This window comes from Tetrahymena thermophila (genome assembly GCF_000189635.1).
Source record: "Tetrahymena thermophila SB210 genomic scaffold scf_8254822, whole genome shotgun sequence".
Lineage (NCBI taxonomy): Eukaryota > Ciliophora > Oligohymenophorea > Hymenostomatida > Tetrahymenidae > Tetrahymena > Tetrahymena thermophila.
Genome location: NW_002476577.1, coordinates 127,146 through 139,534, shown reverse-complemented (window position 1 = coordinate 139,534; position 12,389 = coordinate 127,146). Strand labels below are relative to the sequence as shown.

At 23.1% G+C, this 12,389-nt stretch overlaps 5 protein-coding genes across 5 annotated transcripts in view; 4 read left to right on the top strand and 1 right to left on the bottom strand. All coding sequences in view use genetic code 6, as the record gives it.

Moving 5' to 3' along the window:
- Positions 1 to 278: 278 nt before the first annotated feature.
- Positions 279 to 1,541, top strand: TTHERM_00874730 (hypothetical protein; the record flags this gene model as incomplete). Its single annotated transcript, XM_971660.1, has 1 exon — positions 279 to 1,541. The coding sequence occupies one exon, from the start codon at positions 279 to 281 to the stop codon at positions 1,539 to 1,541; it is 1,263 nt and encodes a 420-aa protein (XP_976753.1).
- A 388-nt stretch (positions 1,542 to 1,929) lies between these two features.
- On the top strand, positions 1,930 to 5,879 carry TTHERM_00874720 (hypothetical protein; the record flags this gene model as incomplete). The annotated part of the gene is made up of 1 exon (XM_971659.2): positions 1,930 to 5,879. Exon 1 carries the CDS (start codon positions 2,421 to 2,423, stop codon positions 5,877 to 5,879), a length of 3,459 nt encoding a protein of 1,152 aa, XP_976752.2. The 5' UTR covers positions 1,930 to 2,420.
- A 112-nt stretch (positions 5,880 to 5,991) lies between these two features.
- On the top strand, positions 5,992 to 6,618 carry TTHERM_000874719 (hypothetical protein; the record flags this gene model as incomplete). Its single annotated transcript, XM_012795298.1, has 1 exon — positions 5,992 to 6,618. The coding sequence occupies one exon, from the start codon at positions 5,992 to 5,994 to the stop codon at positions 6,616 to 6,618; it is 627 nt and encodes a 208-aa protein (XP_012650752.1).
- Positions 6,619 to 7,414: 796 nt separating this feature from the next.
- Positions 7,415 to 10,943, bottom strand: TTHERM_00874710 (hypothetical protein; the record flags this gene model as incomplete). Its single annotated transcript, XM_971658.2, has 2 exons — positions 7,415 to 7,467; positions 7,556 to 10,943. The coding sequence occupies 2 exons, from the start codon at positions 10,941 to 10,943 to the stop codon at positions 7,415 to 7,417; spliced, it is 3,441 nt and encodes a 1,146-aa protein (XP_976751.2).
- A 618-nt stretch (positions 10,944 to 11,561) lies between these two features.
- Positions 11,562 to 12,389, top strand: part of TTHERM_00873710 (hypothetical protein) — a gene marked incomplete at both ends in the record, with an annotated part of 951 nt that continues 123 nt past the window's right edge. The window contains one exon of the mRNA XM_971657.3: positions 11,562 to 12,389. This exon is cut by the window's right edge and continues 123 nt beyond it. Within this exon, the coding sequence (XP_976750.3) occupies positions 11,562 to 12,389 (828 nt within the window).

Genomic DNA, 12,389 nt, shown 5'->3' with positions numbered 1-12,389 from the left:
TTAAAAATTACATGTTTTTTACTTGTAATAAAATCTTTGGTTTAAAATTTTCCTTACATGTATGGTATATAATATAATAAGCTAATGATTTACTATTTATATTTGTGTCTTGTTTTATTATAAATAAATTATGATAGAAAAAAAATATATTACTACCTAAAAATTATAATTTTTTTTGCTTTGCTTCTTCAATATCAAATTAATATCCTGCTTGATCTTAGTTTTAATTGATTAACACTTAATCAAATAATAATAAATATATAAATAAATTATTACAAATGAGCGAAATTTAATTTACTTAAATGGAGGTTGAAGACTCTAATTTTTATTAAAATAGCGAGGAAAACAAATCAACTTAAACATCAAGCCATTCTGATAATTAGCTAAGCCCTGAATTTTATGAAAGCTAAATAGAAAAAGATATTTAGAACAATAATGTTTATTAATAAAAGTTAATCCGATTGTAGAATAAATTAGAATGCAAAAGGACTAAAAAGAATTAAAAGTTGTTTGTAAGCATTCCTTTTCTTTTGAAATAGAATATTGGATATAAAGATTAGTTTACTATTTTTGGCGGGATTACAGTTCATGTAGGAAAAGAAATATATTTAGAGAGTTAGTATCAGAAAACTTCAATTGGAGATAATTTTAGGCAGCCTTTTGAATTATTATTTAATAAGGTTAATAGTAGGTACGATTGTCTTTACCAATCACAATAAAAAGGAAGGGTTGATTTTGATATGATCATAGATATGTGCTACAAAAAACAGTCTCAAGAATACAAGGAATTAGGAGATTTGCTTAGCTTTTACTAAAGAAATGTAAAAAAAGTGAAGGTTTTAGAAGAAAGAGTTCTTAAAATTAAGAAAGAGGAACTCTAAGAAATAGAAAGCGAATATTAATAGTTTGTAGCACATTGCAAATAGTTAATAGATAATAAAGGCTCGAATGAAATTTACAGATATTGTATTGGCAGGTTGAATTATGCAATGGGTGATATTGAAATATAATATTCTGGCTTTTCGCAAGGCTACTTGCATTTATTAGGAATAAATGGGGATATTTATCAGTAGCTATTTTTGAGAGGTAAACAAATTAGCCTTTAATCAAAAGATACACCGAAAGTAAGTCTTTCGCAGCAAGCAATTTTGCAAAGAATTGACTTTGATAATAAATCTGACCACTCTATGTAATACAAAATAAAAACAATTGATGGTTTTGAGATAACTATCAAAGAAAAATTAATTAAAATTGATAGCCCATTCACAGCTCATCAAATAACAAAAATAGATCATATTTGCTATATAGTAGATTGCGAGGTTGATGTAGATGATATTTTAAATTTGATACAATACAGAGAAAAGATAGTTGCTGAAAACAATTACAAATCATACGAAGACTACATGGCTTCCATCATGCATTAAAATCTTAATGATGTAGAATATTCTGTACTTTCTGAATATTTCTTATAAAAATATTACCCAGAGCAATATAAATATACTCTTTAAGAATAAAACGAAAACAATTAACAATAAAAATGAATTCTAATCATATAATCTTAATAAATTGATATATATAAATGACTAAAAAAAATACTTCAATCTATTCAAATATTTAATAATCATAACCAAAAAAAATTATACTTCAAATACAATTAAATAATTAAATTTCTTTAAATAAATATTTTTTCATATATAGTAGTAACTTATTAATTTTGCAAACCTAATTCCAATCATTTTTAAATTCATCTACAAAAATTTATTCAATTTTTGGGAACCCATAATTTTTGATTAAGAAATTGATAATATATAGTGTATTTTATATATATATATAATTTGATACAAAATTTATTGAAATTAATACAATAAAATGGATGATCTATCACATAATTAAATTTGATTAAAATTCAAAACAGTAAAAATTATCACTTAATTTTAAAAATTCTTTCGAGGAATATCTTTTGAAAAAATAGAGAGAATTAAAATAAGGAGAATTATGCATTAACTTGAGATAAAGTTGGTTAATAGTTAATTTATTTTCTTCTGTTAAAAATGTAAACAGTGAATAATTTTAATCAATTATTACTTCTTTTCTAAATGAATTGATAAATTTCGCAATGGAAAATATTGGCGAATAATAATAATTAACCGAAATAATTAAAATACTCGGGTAATTGTTTGGAATGACTTTTGTCAATCAACTAACTGAAAAACTTTGGGAAAATATTAAAGTTTTGAGATAACCAAATTTAACAAGATATTAAGAAAAACCTTTAGAAAAACCAAATAAAAAAATAAACCAAAATTTGGTAAATTGGTATCATAATTACAGAATGTAAATTGATCCTGCATTTTCAAGATTTGTAAAATTAATCAATTGATTAATCATCTTTATAAAAAATTGTTAAATATTTTAACAAAATGAAAATTTTATATTGTGAAAAATTACGATTATTATTATTACATATAAAAAATTTTAAAAAAGAAAAAAAAAGTTAAATGAGCAAACATAACGATACGTAAGGAAATTGGTAACCAGGTAAAAAAACACAAAGTAGAAATACCGATCTTTTTGATATCGCACTTCCCAGCGAAAACTATAAAAAAATTTAGATCAGGTAATCAGACAATAAATCTCTAGACAATGAATTTCTAGGCAATGAATCTCTAGATGAAGATTTTCTAGACGATGATTTTTTAGAAGATTATTCAGACTATAGTTTAAACCTTTAAATACAATCGTTTTAACAAATTTAATAATAGTAACAATAAGCTATGAAAGATCTGCAAAAATTTAATCTTCGTGAAGCAGAAAAAACCAGAGAAGATACTTTTTTAATTAGAAAAATAAGAGAATTTAAGAAAAGATGCGGAATTGCAGAAATTAGAGAAGAAGGATAAGAAGGATAAGAAGAATAAGAAGAGTAAAAACAATCTCAAGAAACATCATAGACGTATTAAATGTAATTGAAGCGCGGAGAAACAACAATTTTTCATCTCCCTTATTAATCAGCAGGTAAGAACACCGATCCTTTTGTGACAAATGTTGTCGACATAAATAAGGATTCTAGCATGATAGAAGTTGGTATTTATCCCAAAGATTATTCCATTGAACACCTTGATCCATTTTCGAAATTTTCTTACATGTATTTTTACAAATACTATTTTGATCAACTCTTTTTAGATAAAGAATTAATCTAATTAATCGATGGAGAACATTAAAAATTAATAAATGGTCAACTTTTGGAAGGCTAATTTTATGACTTGTTTAGTAGACATTTTCCAGAAAAAACTTGGGGATAAATTAAGGGCAAGTTATGGAATAAAAATAATTTTCTCTAAATTATTATGGATTATTTTGAACAATATGCACACTAATACGCACTAGCTCAGCATAATTGTTTTGCTAGATTGATTTCAAATAATCCAAATAATTAACAAGCAAAGGCTTTTATTTAAACAATAGAAACTGTTATGAAAATTAACGATTTTCTAGATTAAAGTTCAGAAGCTTAAGGTTTTGGCACAACTATTCAAAATTACTCTTCCAGCTTTCAGAAAAAGTTTGTTATTGGATCAAAAGATTAAATAGCTAACTTGTTAATAACAAAATAAAAATTATTGTGCGAAAGTATGATTAAATCTCAAAATAATTTGAAAGATTTTTTCAATCCATAATAAATTATGGAATAATATTACGAGATGTAATAACAACTTTTAGAAAATAAAAACAGAAAAGAAAATAATAGCAGATTTTAAAAACTCATTTACGACATAGGAAAAAGCAACGAATCTGTTCAAGTCGTCCAAGTTGGTTAATGCTATTATTCGAATGATGACATGCATATTTACAACGCAACAAATATGAAAATCGACATTAACGATCCAACCATTTTAAAAGATTTGATTGGAAATAAAAGTTCTTGGAAAAATATCCATCTTGTCACTGCGACAATAAGAGAGAAAAAACAATTCGTTAAATATGTTAAAGATTATTTCGAATCTTCAAAAACATTTAAGCAATATGATTGCGAAAAGATTTTCTATTGTTCAGAAATGGATAATAACAAATTCAACGAACTAATGAGCAGATCTAATCCTTTTACAGTAGAAGAACAAAGTTAAGACGAAAATGGTATTTTAATCAGAGAATACGAAGGAGAAAAAATAATAATTGTCAAAGACTCCACTATCAAAAGAAAAGGTATGATATTGAAATTGGAAGACAATAATTAAGAAAAATAAAAATTTGATGAGGCTAAATTTCCAAATTTTGATTAGCTATTATCTAATTGTTTAAATAAAAATACAACAATACGTTAAATAAAACAATTGACAAACCCATCAAGAATTATGAAATTGACTTATGCGAAAGTAGTTGATTATCATAACTTATTTTCTATTACCGATTCTCTGACTTCCAAGCAAGAAATGAATAACTTTGAAAATAAAAAATAAATGCAAGAAGAAGAATATTAACAAGGATTTGATAGTCTTGAAAGCTCTTTTATTGACGAGCAAATGGATGATTCTTCAGAAGAAGAAGAAAGTAAAGAAAGATCAAATCCAACCAAAAAATTGTTGAAACCTTAAATGGTTGAAGATAGAATGGTTAAAACAAAAGAAATTTCAGCGATAAATGATTTTTCTAGTGACTTAAATTGCTGTTATCTCGCCGAGCCAATAGTCAATGCTTTTAAGTAGATGAGCACTGGCTTGCTTCTGGAAAATAAATATGTGTTTTATTTCGGTTTGAAAAAATTAATAACGAAGATAATTGGTTCTGTTTGCCCTCCTATAGAATCAAAAGATTACACAAAATCTAAAGATTTCTAAAATTTTAAAGAATTTATAAAAGCGGTTTTCTATGGTAGTAATACCAATAGAAAAAAAGAAATAAATGAATTTAACATACAAAGTTTGAGATCTGTTCTAATTTAACAATCTAGAACAGCTCTGAGATTATTTAGCTAATTGTATGGAACAGAAATAAACTTTTATTTATGCGAATAAATTAGTAATGGTCTTTAATAATTTGAATTTGATATCAATCAGGAAAAAAACGGAGAACGTTTATTTTTGTCAGGAATCACTATTTAATGGGAAAGATTATTTTCCGTAGACGAGAGAGTTGTAAAATCATTTAATAAAACTTATGCAAAACTTTTGATTTACACAAATGTTGTTGCATAAATGTGTAACAGATTTTAAAATGATGAAAATAATCAGGCTTTCTTGAGCGAATATTCCTAGAGAATGATAAAAAAATTGTCATTAATTTTATTCCCTCATAGAAGATCAACTAAAAAAATGGATAATATTGATCTTTTTTAATTTTTTATGATATCTGCTGAAATTTTTGCTTTGTTGTAAGGTTTCAACAACATTAGAGAAATCTTTTATGAATAAGCAAAGATACAAGAAAACAAGGAAATCTAGAAAATGTTAGAAAGAGGAAAAATACAACCTATAAGAATAAATAAGTATTTCTACTTATCTATGTTCAGTGGCTTCAGAATAAAATTAATAATTGCACCGCTTTATTTATATCCATTAAAAGGTGAAGAGCCCTAGATAGAACCAGAACATAGAAGACATCTTAAAGATTTCAAAAAAGAGTAATAACATGAAAAAAAGTTATAACGTGAAAGATAGTTATAATTTGAATAGTAATAATTTGAAGAATAGTAATAACTTGAAAAATAGTTATAACTTGAAAAATAGAAATAATTTGAAGAATGGTAATAAAATAAAAAGTAGTAATAACCTAACCGCGTATCCGACTCATCAAAAATTATCAGGGCGACGAATAAAACTGATACTAATAGATTATCGTCTAACAATCCTGGTAATATTCTCAGGAGTAATAAAAAAAATTGAGGATAATTTAAAACAATCGATCAATCATTTAAGGAACAAATGACGCGATTGAAATTATGGTGCCTTTGAGCACCAAATATAAAACATTGAATAATATTTATTCAGACAAGCAATGAACTTGTAAATTTAAAAAACATTCCAATAAGAAATTATGTAAATAAAATTAAATAATTTTCAGTAACACGAAATTGTTATCCAAGATTATTTAAAATATGATATTTTTCCAAAAATAAAAAAAAAGATAAAATAATTACTATCTTTTACAGAAGATGATAAATAATTATTCTAATCAATCTAGTTTGAATAAGAATTAACTTTATCTAAATTGTTTTAATTTAATCCCTCTCTTTCTCTTTCTATTTTTCTTTCTGAATGTGATGAAATTTCCAACATCATAAACTTTATCAAATACTATTGCAATTGGTAAATGATTTATGTTATCATAATTAAAAAATGTTGGACAAATTGTTTTTATTTTGTAGATGAAATTAGACATTTTTATCATAAGAATTCAGTAATAAAAAATTTAATAGATGAATTTATTAAAAAAGATGAAATAGATAAAAAATTTTAAATTTTAATGACATTCGATTAACCTATTTACAACTCATTAAATGAATTACAAATTGATTGTATTAATCTTCTCCAAAATAAAAAAAAAAAAAAAAATATTATACGGAATGATTTCCAGTATTTCCCCAATTATTTATTTGAATATTAGAGACAAAATAAGAAATGATTTATTTTAATAACCGTTTTTCTTAGCAAAGTGCATAATCAACAATAATTACGAACTTTTAAATTTAGAACAATGGGAATTGAATGATAAAATTATCAATAAGATTTTTAAAAATAAAGTAGTAAGTGAAAGATAATTAAAATTTTTATTTTAAAAAGATTAATCTATTTTTACCAGATTGACAGAAGAAAATTTAAATTGTTTAATGTTGTATGATTGCTATGACGAACCTTATCTTTGTTTTAAATTTATGTTGGAAAATGGGCTTCAACAAAGCGAAAAGTTAATAACAACATTTATTTATGTTTTGTGCGATTTGGAATTGGTTGATATTAGCAAAATACAATTTCCCATTCTACTTTAAAAAATAGATGAAGGTATTGATTTAATAAAAAAGAATAAAAGAAAAATAAACTATTAAGGATTATTGAATATTTTTTTGAGAATTGGCGGTTAAGAATAAAAAATTAAATTTTTAAAAACAATATTTAATCACATTCCCATTCAATAATTTTTGTGCAGATAAGAATTGTAAAATATTTTTCAATTGAATGAATTTGTAAAAGTTAATTTTGGGTATGAAGTTGATAGATTTTATTGGTTAGTAATGAGATAATCATTTTCCAATTTAATCAAGTATTCATAAAAAGAAATACAAAAAGATTATGAAAAAAGAACATAAGAAAAAACAAAGGAAAGAACATAAGAAAGAACAAAAGAGTTGTATTTAATGTTCAGCGAAATGAAAAGATTTTGCTTATTCTGTTTTACAAATTTTAAAAATACAGGTTATTATTCATTATGTTAAGAAATCGATATTATCAATCAACCAATGGATCCAACTTTGATCTATTAGATTTGAAATTTAATTCATCAACTATTTTTTTTATTTTTTTATCTGTGGTTGACATTAAAAATTAATCATCAAATTTTTTACCAAATTATTCAAATTCTCTTATTGTTGCTTTTTCTTAATTTTCTTTTTTTATCAACATAAATATTAAAATTAAAAAATAATCACTATCTTCCCATTTTTTCTTTGGTTGAATATCATAAAATTAATCAAAGAATGAAGATCTGGAACTTATTGTGATATTATTTTATTCAAATTTATCAGCAATTTTTTAAAAGAATAATTTCAGATCATCGTTTTTTCTTTTGAGGTTTCTAGAAACAACATTAAAAAATTAATATTTTTACAAAAACCAAAATATCTTTTTCTTATTTTCTTCTGAACAATCGAAACTATTTCCTGTATTTTCTGTATTTTTTGTATTTTCTGTTACAAATCTAATAAATAAACTTTGTTGAAATTCAATATTATCATCATTTATTAATCTACACAACAGTTCAGTATTTTTCTTTTCTAATAAAATAATATTCAGTTCTTAATTTTTTGTATCAACAAAATTAAATGGTGCAAAACAATGAATAGTAATATCATCGGAATCATTGATATTTTTATTAACCTGGTCAAACAAGCCGATGGTCATACTCCACAGTTTTAAATTCCATTCTAAAATCTTCGTTGTTTTTAATTGTTTTTTTAATTCGTTCTCTTTTCCATGTTCATCATCTTATTCTATTTTTTATTCCGTGGTTCTGAATGTTTTCAAAATACAATTTGAGATTTCATCCATCTGTATTTTATTCAAAGATAATCCAATTCGATGTTCTTCTGGATCAACATAAAGTTAATCATATTGTTTTGTTATTCTAATTTCAAATCCATTTGGATCTTTGAATTCTGGTGGTAAATTATTGATTCTGACAACCGGCTTTTCTTCTCTATCCAAAAATAAACTATAAATATCATCTTCGATTGGTTTTGATTTGGTAATTAAATCAGTTGTTTCTTATTCCAATTGTTTTAACTAATCCAAGTTTAACTAATTATCAGAAATATTTTTAAATTATTCTTATTTTTCGTTATAGTATTTTTCTGTTTTTTATTTAATTTCCCCTAAAATGTGATAAATAATGAAAAACATTCCCAAAAAAAAACTACTATTTTTCATTTCAAATTATGTTACTTATTATTTCAGAATATCAATTGAAATTTATTGTTCCGCACTTTCCCTGTTAAAATAAAATAACAATGTTAACGAAAGAGAAAAAAGATCATCAAAAATTTAATTTAATTAATCATATTTTTCAGAAATAAGTAAATTTTGTAAAAATTTTAATATTTCATTCATTTCATAAGTTATTGATAAACGTTGTACTAAAATTCTCAAACCCTAATAATTATTAGATAATTTATTTATTGTAATATTGTGTTGATCAAATAGTTTCTTTATTTTTTCTTTAATATCTTCATTCTTTATTTTGTTAAAATAAAATATCAAATCTTAATCGAAAAATAATAAAGATTATTCACGAAGATTATCAAAATTTTTAATAATAAGCATATGTTCTTTTATTAAATTAGCTATCGTAGAATTTAAATTGGGATCATTTGGCACCGCGTTATTATTTACTTTATTTTCAAGCAACCAATTACAAAAATAAAAATAAATACATTGTGAAACATAATTCATTGAAGATTCATCGCTCTCTCCAATAATAGAAGTTAAATTAGTTGATTTAAAAAATTAACTAAAACAAATAATCTCATTACTTTAAAGATTGAGAAGACGATTTACCATTAAATTTCTTGTTTCACCCGAAATTTCATAAAAATAAATATTGATAAATTGAATGTCTTCTACAATTTTATGAATTTAATTATTGGTCAAAATATCAAATTTTTTTTAGATGGAATTTAATTTTAAATTTAACATAAAATTATTTTTAATTGATTCTTTGTCTATTTTAACTATTGATTCTAATCTTTCCATTTTACTTTGGAATTAATTTAATTTTTGTATTTTGAGTTCGGGAAATTATGTCAAATATTTTTAATAATCAAAATGTATCATCTCATCATTAATTTTAAATAAAAATATTTTCTTTTCTGTGAGTTTTTCAATATTTTTCAGATCTTCATTGGTTAAACTTTCCTTATTTTTATTGTAATATCTCACAATACTTTCATGTAAATAATCTCTTGTAACTTCATAGTAAATGTCCAATAATAATTAACCTTTGTGATATGGTTTTCCATCTAACATCACAATATCATAAATTTTATCAAAAATTTTTATTTAAAGATATTCTTAACCTAATAACAATTCACCTGAAATAGTTCGCAATTCAGATTGTAATTCTTGTAATAATTCAATCTCTATTTTACCAAAAATATCGTTTTTATTTCTGAGTTGAATCTTATCTTAATGACAAAAATAATTTATTTCTATTTGAATGTAATTAACAATTAATAAAAAATTATCAATTGTATCTTCCACACCCAATTAATCGATATTAACCTAAAATATCTTTTTTTCTTTATTTTTTTTATCTGGTAATTAAAAGAAAAATTTATTATTCTTTTTTACAACATCAATCACAATACAAACATTACAAGATTAACAACTAACTATTAATTTCTTTTCTTAATTTTTTATTTTATCAAGTGCATCAAAACAAAAGAATTTAATTTTATTAACCAATGACTTATCATCATCACAAAAATAATCAAAACTAATTTTCCAATTATCTATTCCCAAATTATTAGAGGGAATTGGAGAATAATTTTATTTTTGAAAAACAACTTTTTAATACTGGCCGAGAATATCATTGTATTAATTATCTTATTATTCAGTAAATTATTTTATTAAATTTTCGAAATAAAGTTTCATAAGACCAAAAATAATCGGATTTTTTTCTTTTGTGATTTGTAAATTTCTGATTATGTTGTTCGGATTGTATTGTTTTAGTAAATCATAATCATTTCCCAATATTTCCTTAATTTCTTCTTACCTATCAAATTTTTCTTATTTTTAGTAAATACCAAATCCCTCTAATTTTTTAAGATACTTTTCTAATTTGCCATGATCATTATCTTCTGAAAAATAATTAAGGATATTGTTTCCAACTTGTTTTATCTGTTGATAATAAAGATTGTAAATAGTTTAAAGGCCGGTGTTTCCACTAGTTTATTCATTCTGGAGAATATTAAAATTTTATTAATTGAATTAGAGACAAACATTATCATAAATTTATTTAACATAATATTCTTAATTGAAATTAGAAAAAAAAATAATAGTTTTTAGATAATTGCTGATGTGATGTTATTCAAAACCTAATGATTGAGGATCAAAATTAAATTACTTTTTCCATAAGATAGTATTTCCTTGATTATGTTTCATTTAATTTAATATCAACATTAATGTTTCTGGATAATCTTTGTGATAATTATTGAAGATTGTACTAATTGTATCCATTTTTATCTATTAATTTTTTGGATTGAGACTGAATTTCAATGTGAGATATTTTTAAAATTTATCGCAGAGTGTGCTATCTTAAATTCCTATCTCAACACATTTCGCAAAAAATTAATGAATGAAAATATTCACATCAGTAATTCCCATAGTCATAAAGTAATAGGACAGATTGTTTTTGATGTCCAAATCCTAAGTAGAATCAATAAATTTATCGATAAAAGATGATGATAACTTTTATTCTTCCATAGTATATTTGAAAAAAGTAAAAATGGATTTGATTAATTATCATAATTATCTCAATAGTTTAATAAGTCTATTAGGTTTTGATTCTTTTTAGACATTGTCCGAATTAGCGATGTTTTATCCCAATACCAAAACTAACAACATAATTTAAAACATTGATCTAAATTTTAATTTAATTAAAAAAATAAAATAAGAAAAAGGATATTATTAAATAATTTTGGATTTTCTTTGTTATGAATAAAAATAAAATGAATCACAGAGTGTTAAATAAGAATTTTGGTTTGTTTTATTATTTTTTGTAATCATAATATTATTTTACAAAATATTATTTTACAAAATATAAATTTGATAAAGATTGTGTAAAAATTTGTAGAAATGAGATTGTAAAAATTTAATAGATTTGTACCATAATTTCATAAACCAATTACAAAATAAACTGATTAAAAAACTGATTAAAAAATAACCTAGGTAGCCGCGCGCATCACTGAAAACCTCGAAGAAAAAGATGATTTAATTCTCAATAAATTAATAACCAATACAAACAAACAATTATTATTTGATAATAATTTTTTCATATTGTTGCAATAACAAAGTAGAGAAAAAGAATGGAATAGAGATGATCCATTAAAATTAATATCATTATTTTCTACTCACATAGTTTAGAAAGACATGGAAATACTTGATGAGAATTTTTACAATCTAATTAACAATCTCAACAAAGATTAATCATTCTTAATGACAAGATACATATTTCCCAAATTTTTTTGTATTTCAGAATATTTGATGGAAATGTATTCGGGCAATAAAGAGAAAAAGATTAATATTTTAAAATTATTATGTTTGTGCATTATGGAATAACCATATTGCGATAATAATCTCAATCCAATTGGTTAAGAATTGGAAATATTCTGTTCTAAAATTTTCAAAAATATTATCAAAACCATAAAAAAACCAATTTATTTAGTTTCTTCAATTAAAAAATCATTAGAATCAAAATATGATAAAAAACCAATAACATTATTGGAAAATGATGATTAATCAGAATTTAATATTTATTTATCAACTGTTGTCTTGAAAAAGAATCAATTAATTAAATTTTAAAAAAAAGATATGAAAAAAGAATTTATGGTTGTCCAATATTATTTCGACGAGGGCAATATCAAAAATTTATAGGAATTTGTTGATTAAAAATTTCTATAAGAA